This window comes from Nerophis ophidion, linkage group LG06 (assembly GCF_033978795.1).
Source record: "Nerophis ophidion isolate RoL-2023_Sa linkage group LG06, RoL_Noph_v1.0, whole genome shotgun sequence".
NCBI lineage: Eukaryota > Metazoa > Chordata > Actinopteri > Syngnathiformes > Syngnathidae > Nerophis > Nerophis ophidion.
In genome coordinates this window covers 59466461-59483523 of record NC_084616.1, presented here as the reverse complement: position 1 = coordinate 59483523, position 17063 = coordinate 59466461, and the positions used below count along the sequence as shown (strand labels likewise).

Below are 17063 nucleotides of genomic sequence, written 5' to 3'. Positions count from 1 at the left end.
TGTACACAGGTCATTCCAGTTACCGAGTATAATATTGTGTATTTCATTATCTGTCAGGATAGTTTTCGACATGTTTTGTGTATTTCTTAAGGCGAATTGGACCTATGTGTTGTGTCTCGGAATTTGCTAGGTGAACGAACAATGACACAAAAGCTAAATAATTGCTGCTTACTCAGATTCAAGCAAGTCGCAGCAGTAAACAAATGTAAAAAAAGTTGTTGTTCTAATGCTGAAATGCTGCAAGTTACTGTATTTATAGGGAAAAGTGATTAAGATCTGATTGACTAAATATTGTAGGACGTTGTAATGTTAAGGAGGTACCGTATTTGTATGTCCAAACAGTGTAGATCTCAAACTTTGTCCTTCATTAGGGCTGACTCAATAGACGTTAAAAGCACACCGGGTGCATTGTACTGGTCTATATGTTTAACAAATTGAGTTATAACTAATATCCATATACATAGAATGTGAAGTACACTCTGAATGCCTGAAGCCGATGCTGGTTCAACTAATTTTAGCAGCTGCTTCTCCTGCCTATATGGCAATGAAAACAAAACTTGACAACGTCTTCAGCTGTAAAAAAGAAAATTGAGTTGGGAAATTGTGTTAAATGTAAATATAAAAGGAATACAATGATTTGCAAATCATTTTCAACCCATATTCAAATGAATGCACTACAAAGACAACATATTTGATGTTCGAACTGATAAACATTTTTTTTTTTGCAAATAATCATTAACTTTAGAATTTGATGCCAGCAACACGTGACAAAGAAGTTGGGAAAGGTGGCAATAAATACTGATAAAGTTGAGGAATTCTCATCAAACACTTATTTGGAACATCCCACAGGTGTGCAAGCTAATTGGGAACAGTTGGGTGCCATGATTGGGTATAAAAGTAGATTCCATGAAATGCTCAGTCATTCACAAACAAGGATGGGGCGAGAGTCACTTGGAGTCATTTCAAAGCAGCTTAAGGTCCAAAGAGCAAAAGTGCAGACAATTGTTCGTAAGTATAAAGTGCAGGGCACATTTTTGTCACTGCCACAATCAGGAAGAAAGCGCAAGCTATCACCTGCAGCTGAGAGAAAATTGGTCAGGATGATCAAGAGTCAACCGAGAACCACCAAAAAGCAGGTATGCAATGATTTGGAAGCTGCTGGAACACAGGTGTCAGTGTCTACAGTCAAGAGTGTTTTGCATCCCCATGGACAGAGGCTACCATGCAAGAAAGAAGCCCTTGCTCCAGAAGTGACATCTTAAGGCTTGTCTTAAACTTGCTGCTGATCACATGGACCAAAATAAGACCTTCTGGGGGAAAGCTCTGTGGTCAGATGAAACAAAAATGTACTTGTTTGGCCACAATACCCAGCAATATGTTTGGAGGAGAAAAGTTGAGGACTTAATCCCAGAAACACCAACCTACTGTCAAGCATGTTGGTGGTAGTATTATGCTCTGGGCCTGTTTTGCTGCCAATGGAACTAGTGCTTTACAGAGAGATCTCATGGGACAATGAGAAAGGAGGGTTACCTCCAAATTCTTCAGGACAGCCTAAAATCATCAGCCCGGAGGTTGGGTTTTGGGCGCAGTTGGGTGTTCCAACAGGAAAATGACCCCAAATACATGTCAAAAGTGGAAAAGGAATGGCTAAATTAGGCTAGAATCAAGGTTTTAGAATGGCCTTCCCAAATTCCTGACTTAAACCCCAATGAGAACATGTGGACAATGCTGAAGAAACAAGCCCATGTCAGAAAACTAACAAATTTAGCTGAACTGCAGCAATTTTGTTAAGAAGAGTGGTCAAAAATTAAACCAGAAGCTTACCACAAGCTTGTGGATGGCTATTAAACGCGCCTTTTTGCAGTGTTTGCCAAGGGACATGTAACCAAATATTAACATTGCACTATTTAAATGGGCTCAGAGAAGTCAACAGGTATCGTCAATCATAAACACTCACATGAAGTTAAAAGGCCATGCCACGAAGCCAATTTGTTATGATTGTAACTTTTCTACATCACCAAAATTGATAATGTATGTTGCTGTATGTATACTTTTGACCTAGCAGAATTGGTCTGATTTTCAGTAGACCCATAATAAATTCATAAAACTAAACTTCATGAAGGTTTTTTGTGACAAACAAGTATGTGCTCCAATCACTCTATCCCAAAAAAATAAGAGCTGTAAAAATTGTTGAAAACTCAAGACAGCCATGACATTATTTTCTTTACAAGTGTATGTAAACTTTTGACCACGAATGTACATCACATCCTGATTTAAAGATTTTAGGTGTGTGGGGAGTCTAGTACATTTAACCGGGTTATTAATACCATTCACGTTCCAAATTATCAAGTGTCGTTGTGTGACTCAACCAATATAAATATAAAATACATATTTGGAAAGAAAAGATGCATCTGGTGCTAATTCATGAAATAGAAATAAAAAGGAGAATTTGAATAAAGTCTGTAATTGCTTAAGGATTCGTGAACTGTCTGTTCTGTGTTGTCGCTGACATGATGCGAAAAAACTGTGGGGTACAGTAGAAATACCAGAAATACTATGCCGTGAAGGCAGCTGGTTTCTTGGCCACCTCTGCAGTATAGTTGGGGAGGTTGCTAATACTTGTAGTAGCAGTGGTGACCTGGCGGTGGCCCTACTAAAAGTTTCCTCTTTACCTGAATGTAGTGAAATTTCACTATTGTGACTCTGGCTTGAGACTTTTGCAGCCTGTTCATTCCCAGATCTGTTTTTGCTCATAATTCAACCAGAGTGATCGCAAATGTACTGGATAGCAGTGTCAGGGCAATTTCTCAAAGCTTTTTTGCAATGCCGGGCAGTTTGTAGTAAATTTGGAGTGGTTAAATATGTAACAAGGTTATACCTGCAGAGGAACTTGGCAAAGTTTTGTACATTCAATTGAAGGAACAGCTTTTGAAAGAAAGCTGAAATTAAACGGCCTTTTTTAATCATATTCAAAGATATACAGTACCTTAGTGGACTTTATTTGCTTACTCGATGTCACAATTTTGGTGCCTGCTGTGTTGTTTGTTTCTAAAGTAGAAGAGGTGCGATGGTTGTTTTTTTGTAATGAGGGGATGTTGCACACACCCTGTGTAGTGCTTCTGCAAGAGTTTGGGGGAAGGCGGGTGGAGGCCAGGGGTTTGTTTTTCTTGCATTTGCATCAGTCAAGTATGTTTTTTCGAGTTCTACAAGAGACTTGCATTTTTGTACACAGTATATTTGATGCTTGCACCATTTTGCTATTACCCCGCCTAACCTAACAGCGACGTCCGGCGGGTGTGGTATTGGTTTACCAGTTTTAATTGTCAAATGCTTATTAATCCAATAAAAACGAGAGAAGATGATATCATCTTCATCATTTGGGAGCCCAAGTAATCTTTTTGCAAGAGACTATTCTTAAACCTTCTGATCACTTGAGGCTGAGGAGAGGAAGGATAGATGAATGGACTGACCATTTTTATTTTTCGGGCAAATCGAGGGGAGTTGCTATTTTGCTAAATAATTATATTCCTTTTGTACACTTGAATAGTATTTCTGATCCAAATGGGAGGTTTGTTATCATCACTGGCCAGATTTCCAACAACCCTGTAGCCCTCGTAAATGTTTATGCTTTCAACTATGACGATGACACATTTTTCTGAATCTTGCCAATTTGTCAATGTACTATTTAATACTAGATTGAGACTTTAACTGTTAACTTGATCCCCAGCTTGATTGATTAACACCCAAAACTTGTCCACCAATGTCACCCGCATTAACTTATTTTTTGACTTAAGACAAACTTTATTGATTCACAACGGAAATTGTTCCACATAATAGTTCAGTTACTAATGATGGAAAGGGTAAGGATGGAAAGGATAATGCAGTTATAAAGTAGAATAAAATGTACCATAGTAGCAATATAAAAAATAAAATATAATATTTAAATATTACACATACAGTATATAATATATACATATAGATTATTATATTATATTATTATATGATTGATATATATATTATATAACAATATTGTTTTTTAAATAGTATATTAAATATATATTTATAATTATAGTTAATAACAATTTACTTGTGCAAATATGATGCAATTGATATCTCTGATCATGCTCCAATTGCAATGGATTTACTTTTTAAAAACCTGAAAACCGCGTGTGCCACGGCATCTCAATACACGATTACTTTGTGGATTGTCTTTCACGTCAAATACTATTTTTTGTGCTCTTAAACAAGGCTTCCGGGGTGTCGGCCTCTGTACTCTGGGAGGCGCTGAAGGCATACATTGGGGGTGGAGATAATATCCTATACAAGCTATGAGAAAAAATTCAGGAAGAATAAATTGACTAGTTTGACAACGCATGCAGTATCTGTATTACACAACCTGTACTCTACCTTTTAAAACGGAAAAGCTCTCTTTACAGGCAGAACTTTATGTCCTTACAACAGACCATGTTACTGAACAAATGCTCTGTTCAAGATCTCAGTTCATTGAACATGGCGATAGAGCTAGTTAACTATTAGCTCATCAACTACGCCAGATATCAGCATCCCATTATATTCCGCATATACAATCTGATTTAGACAGAGATACAGATGATCTTGAGATAAAAATGTATTTAAGAATTCATATGTCCATCTACTCATCTGCTCAATGTTCCTCTCAGAGCTTGATAAAAAATGTTTTGCCAATCTGGACATCCCCTCGGTTGATCAGTTTGCTGCGGTAAAGTGCAATTACTCTTGCGATATTGACTGTTGCAGCGTCATCCCTACAAAACGGTAAATCTCCATAACCAGATAAGTTATCCTCCCAAATTTAAAAATAAATGTTAACATAATCTAGCTTTCAAATTATTGGTAATGTACAATACATTGTTTCAATTCAGCCGCCTCCTGCAAACGCTTAACCAGGCTTAAATTCGTCTCCTCTTAAAAAAAGGCAAGGATTATTTGTCGTGCACTTTGTATCGTCCTATTTACCTGTTAAATGTGGACTTTAAATTATTAACCTAACTGCTGGCTCGACGTCTGGATGCCATTCTGCCTTCTATTTATATTGCTGTTTAAAACCGGGTTCATTTGAAATAGGCACTCTACTTCTAATCTTCAATCTGTTTGTAATATGTTGTACGATCTGTCTGCTTTTAACACTGAAGAAACAGTGATATATGGGTGCTGAAAAGCCTTTTAACCAAGAGGAGTGGAAGAGATTCATCTTTACTGTTTTAATTCATGCATTAAGTTCCTATATTCGTCTCCTGAGGCATCAGTCAGGACAAATAATATTAAATCCCCAGTGATACACAGCAGGGTCAGTCCTTCTTTCGTACATTACATTGTCAGACTTTAGACTTCATTTGGAATAAAAAGACTCACAGGTTACATAAACAATATTTTCAGCGATCCAAATCATGGGGGGGGTTAACACTAGCAAACTTTAGGCTTTACTAATGGGATACCAATATTTTGATTCTTAAATATTGGCTACGATATGAAGAATTTGATCCTCCCCCGTTACGGCTGGTTTTTGAGGCAAATTCAACTAAACCGGTATCTCCTAGGGCTCTGGTTAATTTTCCATTTAACTCATATACTTTTGCTTTTAGAAAAAAAATATTTATAAAAACCTAATTTAAGATTTGGGTTAAGTTTAAGCACTATTTTGGTTTAGAGACAATTTCTAGTAGGGATGTCCGAGAATATCGGACTGCCGATATTATCAGTCAATAAATGCATTAAAATGGAATATCGGAAATTATCGGTATCGGTTTCAAAAAGTAAAATGTATGACTTTTTAAAACGCCACTGTGTACACGGTGTCAGGCTTGCCACTGACAGTTTGTTTGTGTTTTAAGTTTTTCCTCCTGTGTGTTTAGTATTTCTTGTCCTTAGTTCCTGTCAGCACTACTGTTTTGGTTCAGCCTACTGTTTGTCTTACTGAGTGCTGTTTCCCCTCAGTTGCGGCTGATTGGCACCTGGCCACACCTTGTGTCAATCAGCCCACTCTTATTTGTAACTGCTTTGTCTTCCAGTCAGTGCTGGATTATTGTCTTGTCGATGACTTCCGTATTGTCGCACCTGTCGTGTCGTTTCATGTCGAGTCATTGCAGCGTAGCGGTAAGCTATCTTTAGGTATCTGTTGTAGCTTACTGTTTTTTGTTCACTGCTTCCGTTTTGTTTTCACTCTACAAGTAACGACTTCTGTTTTCCTGTTTCCACGCTAGGCCCCTTTTTGTTTCTTGCTATGTTCCATGCTAAAGACCCTTTTGTTTGTTATCTGCCTCGTGCACGTCCTTTGTTAGTACCCTTTTGTTTGTTCTAATTCTAATATTTTAATTAAATCATGTTTTCTCACTCCATGCCTGCCTTCATCTCTGCATCTTGGGGTTTGTCACAAACTAACTCTTACAGAATAATTCAGCCAAATTCGAACCCCGCAGAGTTGTTTATGTCGGAGAGGCTAAACAAAGTTTTAGAATTAATGAACGAATCGAGGAAACACTGCATCATTTAGCAATCCCTCCCACCCATCCCTGTCCTGTGTTGGCTTCTCGGGGGACGTCTTGAATCCGTCCCTTGAGGGGGGGGCTATCAGTAGCTGTGCAGATGGGGAGACACAGCTACTTCGCGTCCCAGTTGGTCTGCATCATCTCCAGTGGGCCGGCAGGCGCCACCATCATCTCCGGTGGGCCGGCAGACGCCACCATCACCTCCGGTGAGTCTGAAATCTACGGCGCCTTCACCTCCGGTGGGTCTGCAACCTATGGCGCCATCATCTCCAGTGAGTCTGCAACCTACGGCGCCACCACGCACTCTGGTGAGCCAGCAGACCCCACCATGCACTCCGGTGGGCCAGCAGACTCCACCACGCACTCCGGTGGGCCAGCAGACTCCACCACGCACTACGGTGGGCCAGCAGACTCCACCACGCACTCAGGTGGGCCAGCAGACTCCACCACGCACTCAGGTGGTCCAGCAGCAGAGGGCGCCACCACCATGCACTCCGGTGGGCCAGCAGACTCCACCACGCACTCCGGTGGGCCAGCAGACTCCACCACGCACTACGGTGGGCCAGCAGACTCCACCACGCACTCAGGTGGGCCAGCAGACTCCACCACGCACTCAGGTGGTCCAGCAGCAGAGGGCGCCACCACCATCCTGTCCGGTGGGCCTGCTGAGGGCGCCAACATACTCTTGTCGGCCACAGAGGTGGTCGTTTCATGGGCGACCGCCTCGCAAATTGCAGCGGCGTTCTATTCGCCGTCGCCACTTGACTCTTCCCCGCTGGGTGTGGAGACACTTGGCCTGGCGGCCCACCGCCTTGTCATCCCTCCACCCTCCCTTGACTTTGGACTGTTCTTTTTTCCCTAGGGAATGGGGGGGTTCGTAAAACGTCTGGTATCCGTTATGGGAGTGGGGGCTACGGTCAGGCTTGCCACTGACAGTTTGTTTGTGTTTTAGTTTTTCCTGTGGTGTGTTTAGTATTTCCTGTCCTTAGTTTCTGTCAGCACTCTTATTTTGGTTCAGCTTCCTTTTGTTTGTTCTAATTCTAATATTTTAATTAAATCATGTTTTCTCACTCCATGCCTGCGTCCATCTCTGCATCTTGGGGTTTGTCACAAACTAACTCTGACACACGGACTAGAGAGAAGTACAGAAGGCCAATAAGCCTTAAAGGCACTTCCTTTGCGTGCCGGCCTAGTCACATAGTATCTACAGCTTTTCACACACACAAGTGAATGCAATGCATACTTGCTCAACAGCCATACCAACTTTAACACTGTTACAAATATGCGCCACACTGTGAACCCACACCAAACAAGAATGACAAACACATTTCGGGAGAACATCCGCACCGTAACACAATATAAACACAACAGAACAAATACCCAGAAACTCTTGCAGCACTAACTCTTCCAGAACACTACAATATACACCTCCCCGCTATCCACCCCACTTCAACTCTGCCACCCAAACCCCGCCCACCTCAACCTCCTCATGCGCTCTCAGGAAAGAGCATGTACCAAATTCCAAGCTGCTGTTTTGAGGCATGTTAAAAAAAATTATACAGTTTGTGACTTTAAAAATAAATATGGCAGTGCCATGTTGGCATTTTTTTCCATAACTTGAGTTGATTTATTTTGGAAAACCTTGTTACATTGCTTAATGCATCCAGCAGGGCATCACAACACAATTAGGCATAATAATTCCACGACTGTATATACCGGTACTGGTTCATTCCGGAATTGGTAATTAAGAGTTGGACAATATCGGAATTTCGGATATCGGCAAAAAAAAAATTATCGGACATCTCTAATTTGTAGTCTTTTTTAAGGTCTGACTGGTTAAGATGTATGATGGAATATCCGTATTTTGTGATCGGTGTCAACAATCTCCAGCTAGCCTAACACATATGTTTAGGCTCTGCCCATCTCTGTACAGTTATTGCTTCTATGGATTAATTTAATTAGTAAAATATTCAGACATGGTTTCCGGAATAATGCTGTGAGAGAGCACACATGGGAACGGCGCACCTATTGGTAATGTAGGTTGCTCTGTGGTCGATGTAGTCTGTGTGTTTGTGTGGCGGGAACTGCAGAATGCTGAGAGTGATGTTGAAAGAAAAACGACAAGGTGGAAAGCAAGCAAAGGGCCCAAAGAAGACTAAATAAGTTTTGTGATCATTTCAAACAGAAAAAGACAGTGTGGTGAAATGTTTGCTCTGTCAAAGGGAGGTTGCAATTCACTATAACACTACATCAATGCACATTACCAGAAAGCATCCTGCATATACTCGACAAAAATATAAATGCAACACTTTTGTTTTTTGTTCCCATATTTCATGAATTGAACTCAAAGATCTAGAACTTTATTAGTGAGCATTTCTTCTTTGCCAAGATCATCGATCCCACCTCACAGGTGTGGCATACCAAGATGCTGATTAAATGCATGATTATTGATCAGTTGTGCCTTACGCTACCCACAATAAAAGGCCACTGTGAAATGTGCAACTTTGCTCTTCTGGGGGTCCGGCAAGGTCAGAAATAGAGTCAGTATCTGGTGTGACCAACATTTGATTCACGTAGTGCAACACATTTCCTTCACATAGAGTTGATCAGGTTGTTGATTGTGGCCTGTGGAATGTTGGTCCACTCCTCTTCAATGGCTGTGCGAAGATGCTGCATATTGGCAGGAATTGGAACACGCTGTCGTATAAGCTGATCCACAGCATTCCAAATATGCTCAATGCATGTCCAATGAGTATGCTGGCTATGCAAGAACTGGGATGATTTCAGCTACCAGGAAGTGTGTACAGATCCTTGCAACATAAGATGATGGTCTCGGGTGAATGGCATTACAGTGTGCCTTAAAATCTCTTCACAGTATCTATGCGCGTTCAAAATATTGTCCATAACATACGCCCATACCATAAACCCATGCCCACCATGGGCCACGCGGTTCACAACTTTGACATCAGCAAACCGCTCTCCAACACGACGCCTCACACACTGCCTGGCATCTGCCTTGAAGAGTGAAAACCGGGATTCATTTGTAAAGAGAATACCTCTCCAATGTGCCAGACGCCATCAAATGTGAGCATTTGCCCACTCAAGACAGTGAAGACAACGAACAATGAAAGAGCATGCAGATGATTTTCTCTCAGTTTCTCACAGCTTGTGCAGACATTATTTGGTTATGCAAACTAATTGTTGCAGCAGCTGTCCGGCTGGCTATTTCAGACGATCATGGAGGGGCACCTGTTAGATGTGGAGGTCCTGCGCTGGTGTGGCTACACGTTGTCTGCTGTAGTGAGGCCAGCTGGATGTACTGCAAAATTCTCTGAAACGCCTTTGGAGACGGCTTATGATAGAGAAATGAACATTCAATTCATGGGCAACTGCTCTGGTGGACATTCTTGCAGTCAGCATGTCAACTGGACGTTCCCTTAAAACTTTGGACATCTGTTGCATTGTGCTGTGTGATAAAACTTCTCATTTCAGAATGGCCTTTTATTGTAGGCAGCCTAAGGCAATGGTTCTCAACCTTTTTTCAGGGATGTACCCCCTGTGAACATTTTTTTAATTCAAGTACCCCCGAATAAAAGAAAAGCAGTTTTGGTTGAGAAAAAGGTAAAGAAGTAAAATACGGTACTATGTCTGCAGTTTCTGATTTATTAAATTGTATAACAGTGCAAAATATTGCTCATTTGTAGTGGTCTTTCTTGAACTATTTGGAAAAAAAGATGTAAAAATAACTAAAAACTTGTTGAAAAATAAACAAGTGATTCAATTATAAATAAGGATTTCTACACATAGAAGTAATCATCATTTTAAAGTGCCCTCTTTGGGGATTGTAATAGATATCCATCTGGATTCATTAATTTAATTCTAAACATTTCTCCACAAAAAAAGAAATCTTTTAACATCAATATTTATGGAACATGTACACAGAAAATCTAGCTGTCAACACTGAATATTGCATTGTTGTATTTTTTTCACAGTTTATGAACTTACATTCATATTTTGTTGAAGTATTATTCAATAAATATATTTATAAAGGATTTTTTAATTGTTGCTATTTTTAGAATATTCAAAAAAAAAATCTCACGTACCCCTTGCATACCTTCAAGTACCCCCAGGGGTACGCGTACCCCCATTTGAGAACCACTGGCCTAAGGCACACCTGTACAATAATCATACTGTTTAATCAGGATCGTGACCTACTACACCTGTGAGGTATGATGTACTATCATGGCAAAGAAGAAATGCTCGCCAACACAGATTTAGACAGATTTTTGAACAATATTTGAGAGGAATATGTATTTTTCGTATATAGAGTGTAAGTTTTAAATGTTTGAGTTCAACTCATTAAAATTGGGAACAAAAAAAAGGTGTTGCGTTTATATTTTGTTCAGTGTAAATAAGAGCATCAAACAACCAGTAAAAAGGTCAACTTTAACTCAATCTTATATGTACGATTGCATAACGAATGCTGTATTGAAACATATAGGGGCTTGTGATCTCTACTGTTTGTATGTTAATGCTAACAAGTTGTTTGTCTTAAATTCCAATGCTACTCCTCCAATTAATACCTTTTCAAATATGTATGTGTTAATTGGTTAAATACACTGTCACAAAATGCACTATACTAAAACGTATTGTTTTGATTACCTGGCATTAGGATACACATTTATTTTGTAATATAAGTTACATATAATGATGCTTCAATGGCAATAGTGCAATTTTAATGTAGTGTGCCTTAGTAGGAAAAAAGACTAAAGGTCATCTCAAAAATTCTTGTTTATTTCAACTAGTTTCCCAAAAAGACACAATGCCGCTAGAAAGTGTGTTTCGTTTGATAACTTCAAAACATTTATATTACTGAATTCCTAAAATATTGGATAGCTGTAGCCCTACTGACAATGTTTACATACCTGGAAGTAAGACTCTGCCTTGGGTCTCTTTTTCTCAGCCACATATAAGAGGTGCGTCTCTGAGTGGGACCACACCAAAGAACTAAATTGCTCTGAGGATACAAGACATACATTGTGGTTATCTTTGTTCTGAAGAGCCCTTTCCAACACAAATTAGGGAGTGACATTACCATTTCAGTGAACCGTGGACTTACTTACCATCTTCATAAACTTTTCCATGTTTCTTTAAAGATGTTAGATTGATGCTTTTCACTTTGATGTTTTTACTCCAGATCTGAGGATTGCAGGCACAGGAGAGGCCAGACATAAGTTTAGTTTCAAAAACCAGAGGGGAGTAACTGCTAACTTAGCAAGATACAGGTATGGAGAACATTACAAAAGTGTCTACACCATGCACATTTCTGTATTTTTTTATAAATTAATGTTTTCATGGGACAATAATAAAGAAGTGATACTTTGGTAAAGTTAAGTACTCGGTGCACAGCTTGTATAACCACGTAAATTTACCATGTCAAGGCCTGTTCTCAGTGGAACCTGCACTGTTAAACCGCTGTGTGGTCTTGGCCACTGTGCTGAAGTTTCTTGGTTGCCAAAAAGTAATGCAAAGTTGTATTTTGACATTAACACAAGTTACATAACTAGAATAACTAGGAGACTCACATATGATATGAGTCAATAGCTGGGTTGCAAATGACATCATATCTGTTGTTCTTCGCTGCTCAATTCACACGATGGTCAAGCAGTTTGAGCGTAGCTTTAACACAAGTGTGAGTGACTGGTGTGTTTGAACAGAAAATGCCGTATTGCTGCATTGTTCCTGGGTGCTTCAATCGTTCAAATAGAGAAATAAGAAAGAGCTTTCATAGAAAAGGTTCATAAAGGTAAAAAAACTGGGGAAAAAAACTAAAGTTTGTCGAAGAAAATTACTCTTAAGAATAATCACTTTCATCATCTTATGGAATACAATCGAACCGCTTGTGTCTGTAGCGATCACGTTGTATAATTAGAACATTTGATTTGAGAAACTTTCTGTAATGCAATCAAGTTTATTCTTATTATTAGTAATGTTTGCAACAGAACCAAACTCAAAGAAAGAACAAGAAATCACATTGTCTTCTTTTGTGGTTGCTATGACTAAATATACCTACCAAGACCTGGTTGTGCAAATAAGAGAGAGAGAGAGAGAGAGAGAGAGAGAGAGAGAGAGAGAGAGAGAGAGAGAGATTAGGGCTGTCTAACGATTACAATATTTAATCGTGATTAAATGCATATTTTTCATAGTTAACTCAAAATAATCGCAAATAATCCCAGATAGGTATAATTTTTCATCATTAATAAGTGTACCCTAGACAGATAAGTTTCAGGGAGGGTGGCTTTATATCGCTACATGACAATGTTGTAACCTTCTTTATTAATTGATAAAATGTAATAGTAAGCCTGCTAATCATTATGTAATTGAAGACTCGACCAGAACATGTTATAAAAGAATGTACACAATATTTTAGCCAGCCAGAAAAATCATCTCCCCCCCACCCTCATATTCCTATACTGATGTACTAGCATTTCTTTAGGTGCAAATATCACAGAATAACATTACAAAACATATTTGACAAACCATGATTGAAAACACTTATTTTGTTGATGTGAGGTTTTCCCCCAAATTGCCAAAATACCTGTGGCAGAGGGGGTGTGGTTAGGGTCGTGGCTGATATGATGTAATTGCATGATTTGCTGTGATGCATATATTCTTTAAAAAGGCAAATAAATGTCAATATAAATTTAAAACACATCTGTTATTATTAAGTATAAAATCAACATAGATGTATATTTGTCTTACATAACGTTTTGTTCCATTTTTAAATTGTTGCTGCCTATTATGCAATGTCCTTTGTTGAGAATTTTATTTTTTGGGAGATTTCTACAATCCTTTTAGTCACTTTTTTTGTAATTAAAAACGATTGACACGCTGCCCCCGTTCCAGACAACCTTGTGCGTATGGCTGGTTTTAATGTGTATCTTAGTGTGTTATGCATTGCAGTCCTTTTTCCCATGGTCTGTGAACACAGCGTGTCGGCGGATAATGAAAAAATGTTGTGTGTCTGGGAGTGAAGCGCAAAGGCAACTGTAATACTTGTTGCAATTGGGCCCATCGTTGGCATGCAATTGGCCATAAAAACTAAAAAGAGCGTCACACTTTGTTTTCTTCTGGGCGCTACAGTACATTATATTACTTTATTTTGTTAGGTGTGGCTGCTAGTATGAAGCCTGTATATTAAGAAGAAACCCTAAACGTAGTTAAACTGGATGTATAGTGTCACACTTTTATTTTGAAGCTGGAAAAGTGTGTAATTGGTTTGAGAAAGTGTCCTGACAATTTTTGATGTTTGATCGACTGTTTGCAATAAAAAAAAGTCTACTTTCGACATCCTGCTGACCGTCTTTCATTTCTGTTGAGCTTTTATGTTATCTTACTTACTAAAGCAATCACAGAAACAATCGAAATGGGATGTTATCACTGCACCAAAACCGTAATCTGAACAAGGAAGTGAAGCACCACCCACCTCTGAACCACTGCAGATTCTAAAGTTAACGAAACAACAAACCTCCAAGAATTGGTTGTCCTCCCCTTTGACTGTGCTCTTCCTGACAACAGCCTTCATTTCTCCAGAAGGGGCATCTTTACTTAACAACCTGACATTGAGAGGAAACAAAACCCACAATCATACTCGTGTCTATTAGAATAGAAATAACACAACTCGTACTTACACTCCTTGAATCTCAGTGCAGTTCCCTGATGGCGCTGAGAAGACCACTGATTTGTCATCATGGAACACAATGTACTGCTTGCAAAACTTGACACTCTCACTCCTTTGCAGATCACGCTGGCTCCATTCTGCAACACATATTGTATAATCAACATATATAATCATCCATCCATCCATTTTCTACCGCTTATTCCCTTTTGGGGTCACGGGGGGCGCTGGCGCCTATCCCAGCTACAATCGGGCGGAAGGCGGGGAACAAAAAAACAAAAACAAAATACTAACTCATTGATGTTTTGCATTTACAAACAGCTAAAATTATGCACAAAGCTAACTATTACATGTTGCCCAGGAATGTACAACAACTATTCTCAAAAAATAAAAAAACATTTAACCTCAGAGGAAAATCTTATTCAAAACATGTGTATGCACTTACAACACTCACAAAATATTTAGCACATCAGTATGTAGAATTAAATTATGGAATGGATTAAGCAAATAAGTCAAACAGAGTACCAAGATGATCAAGTTTGAGAGATTGTTCAAACTACAAGTGTTTGCAAAGTGCAAGGAGGAAGAAATTTGATAAACATCTAGAACCTTGTTGGAAAATAAGATATTACGTGCCTTATTATCCATCCATTTCCTACCGCTTATTCCCTTTGGGATCGTGGGGGGCGCTGGTGCCTATCTCAGCTACAATTGGGCGGAAGGCGGAGTACACCCTGGACAAGTTGACATTTCATTGCAGGGCCAACACAGATAGACTGACAACATTCACACTTACATTCACACACTAGGGCCAATTTAGTGTTGCCAATCAACCTATCCCCAGGTGCATGTCTTTGGAAGTGGGAGAAAGCCGGAGTACCCAGAGGGAACCCACGCATTCACGGGGAGAACATAGAATATATTTATATTATTCATATATTATATACTATATATATATGTCATATATTATTTATTATTATTATTGTTTATTGTGAGTGAACTGTAGTGCTGAATTCCCCCCAGGGATCAATAAAGTACTTTCTATTCTACTCTAAATGAGCTTTGCTTCTTCCTACTCCTTCTCAGAAATGTTTTAAAGAAAAATGGGTATATGTAAATTATATGATGTATCATACTGAATCTGTATACATATTTGAAATGAACTTTAACCATAACAATAACCATACTGGGAGCTGCATGCATGGGCACAAACCTGTGTATATGTTGCTGTATTTGCCTCCATATTGGGAGGTAATAACAGGTCCCACGTCTGCCCTGGTCAGTGAGGGGAAGAGGCTGAGCTGTCTGTAGAGTTTGGCAATATCCTCGGGACTGGTCATCACCTGACAAGAAGCAGAACAACTGAAACTACGCCTTAGTAGCAACAGTTCCCCCATACAGACAACGATATGTCCATTTTATTAGAGCAGTGTTTTTCAACCTTTTTTGAGCCAGGGCACATTTTTTGTGCTGAAAAAATGCGGAGGCACACAACCAGCAGAAATAATTAAAAAACGAAACTCAGTCGACAGTAAAAATTTGTCGTCACAATTGCTGTATATATCTTTAAAGCATAACCAAGCATGCATCACTATAGCTCTTGTCTCAAAGTAGGAGTACTGTCACCACCTGTCACACCACACCCTGACTTATTTTTACTTTTTTGCTGTTTTCCTGTGTGTAGTCTTTTAGTTCTTGTCTTGCGCTCCTATTTTGGTGGCTTTTTCTCTGTGTTTTCCTGTAGCAGTTTCATGTATTGCTTTGAACGATATTTCCCGCATCTACTTTGTTTTTATCCTTCATCCTGGGGAAATTGTCATGTCATGTCATGTTCGGATGTACATTGCGGAAGCCATCTTTGCTCCACAGTAAGTCTTTGCTGTCGTCCAACATTCTGTTGTCGTTTACTTTGTAGCCAGTTCAGTTTTAGTTTTGTTCTGCATAGCCTTCCCTAAGCTTCAATGCCTTTTCTTAGGGGCACTTACCTTTTGTTTATTTCTTGTTTATGCATTAAATACCTTTTTACCTGCCTACTGCCTCCCACTGTATCGACATCTACAAAGCAATTAGCTACCTGCTGCCACCTACTGATATGGAAGAGTATTACACGGTTACTCTGCCGAGCTCTAGACAGCACCGACACTCAACAACAACACATTATTTGCTGACTATAATTACTCGTTTGCTAAAAAAAAATATTTTTAACCCAAATAGGTGAAATTAGATAATCTCACGGCACACTAGTGTGCCGCGGCACAGTGGTTGAAAAACACTGTTCTGGGGAGACGAGCTAACTAGCCAACAACCAGCACTCATGGAATAACACAAAAGTATGACGTCCACGTCTACAAACTGGAGAATTGCCAACGATAGCAACCTAATACTAATGAAAGAAATGATATACAATGGCGTCCAACATTGTAACACAAGGTTGTTTCCTATAAGGAAGTTGTCAACGAAATAGGAACGAATAACTAGACTACCAGTGTGCTAGCCAAAAAACACTCAAGTTTAATAGTAGAATTAATGGCGATATAACTAAAATTACAAATACATTACTACATAAACCAGTGTGATACAACGACTAATTTACCAATGTATACCTGTGGATCCATGTTTGGATGTTGGTCGCCGCTGTTGTCGAAAGGACAATGGAGTAAAGGCTAACTGTTTCCTTTCTGACATTCAAAATAAAATAAAAAGATCCGAACAAAATGGATATAATAGGGAGGGGAGGCGAATATACTTTGATTTTCGAACTTAGAAGAATGTGTCTATATTCGAACGCACCAATGTAAATGTTGTTTTGACCATTATTTAATAGCAAATGTTCCTGTGTGGAATAACAGGAAGCAGTTGGA

At 39.3% G+C, this 17063-nt stretch overlaps 1 protein-coding gene across 2 annotated transcripts in view; it reads right to left on the bottom strand.

Annotated features, from left to right (window-relative positions):
- Positions 1-17063, bottom strand: part of apeh (acylaminoacyl-peptide hydrolase) — a 28436-nt gene that overhangs the window by 10688 nt on the left and 685 nt on the right. The window contains exons 1-6 of one of the 2 annotated variants that reach the window (XM_061904444.1): positions 16806-16972; positions 15416-15545; positions 14216-14342; positions 14053-14140; positions 11648-11723; positions 11450-11541 (exon numbers count right to left, since the gene is read on the bottom strand). In XM_061904444.1, the coding sequence (XP_061760428.1) occupies positions 11450-11541; positions 11648-11723; positions 14053-14140; positions 14216-14342; positions 15416-15545; positions 16806-16817 (525 nt within the window). In that variant the 5' untranslated portion in view covers positions 16818-16972. Of the gene's footprint in view, positions 1-11449; positions 11542-11647; positions 11724-14052; positions 14141-14215; positions 14343-15415; positions 15546-16805; positions 16973-17063 lie in introns of those variants that run through there. The other variant, XM_061904445.1, reaches the window with a different exon arrangement.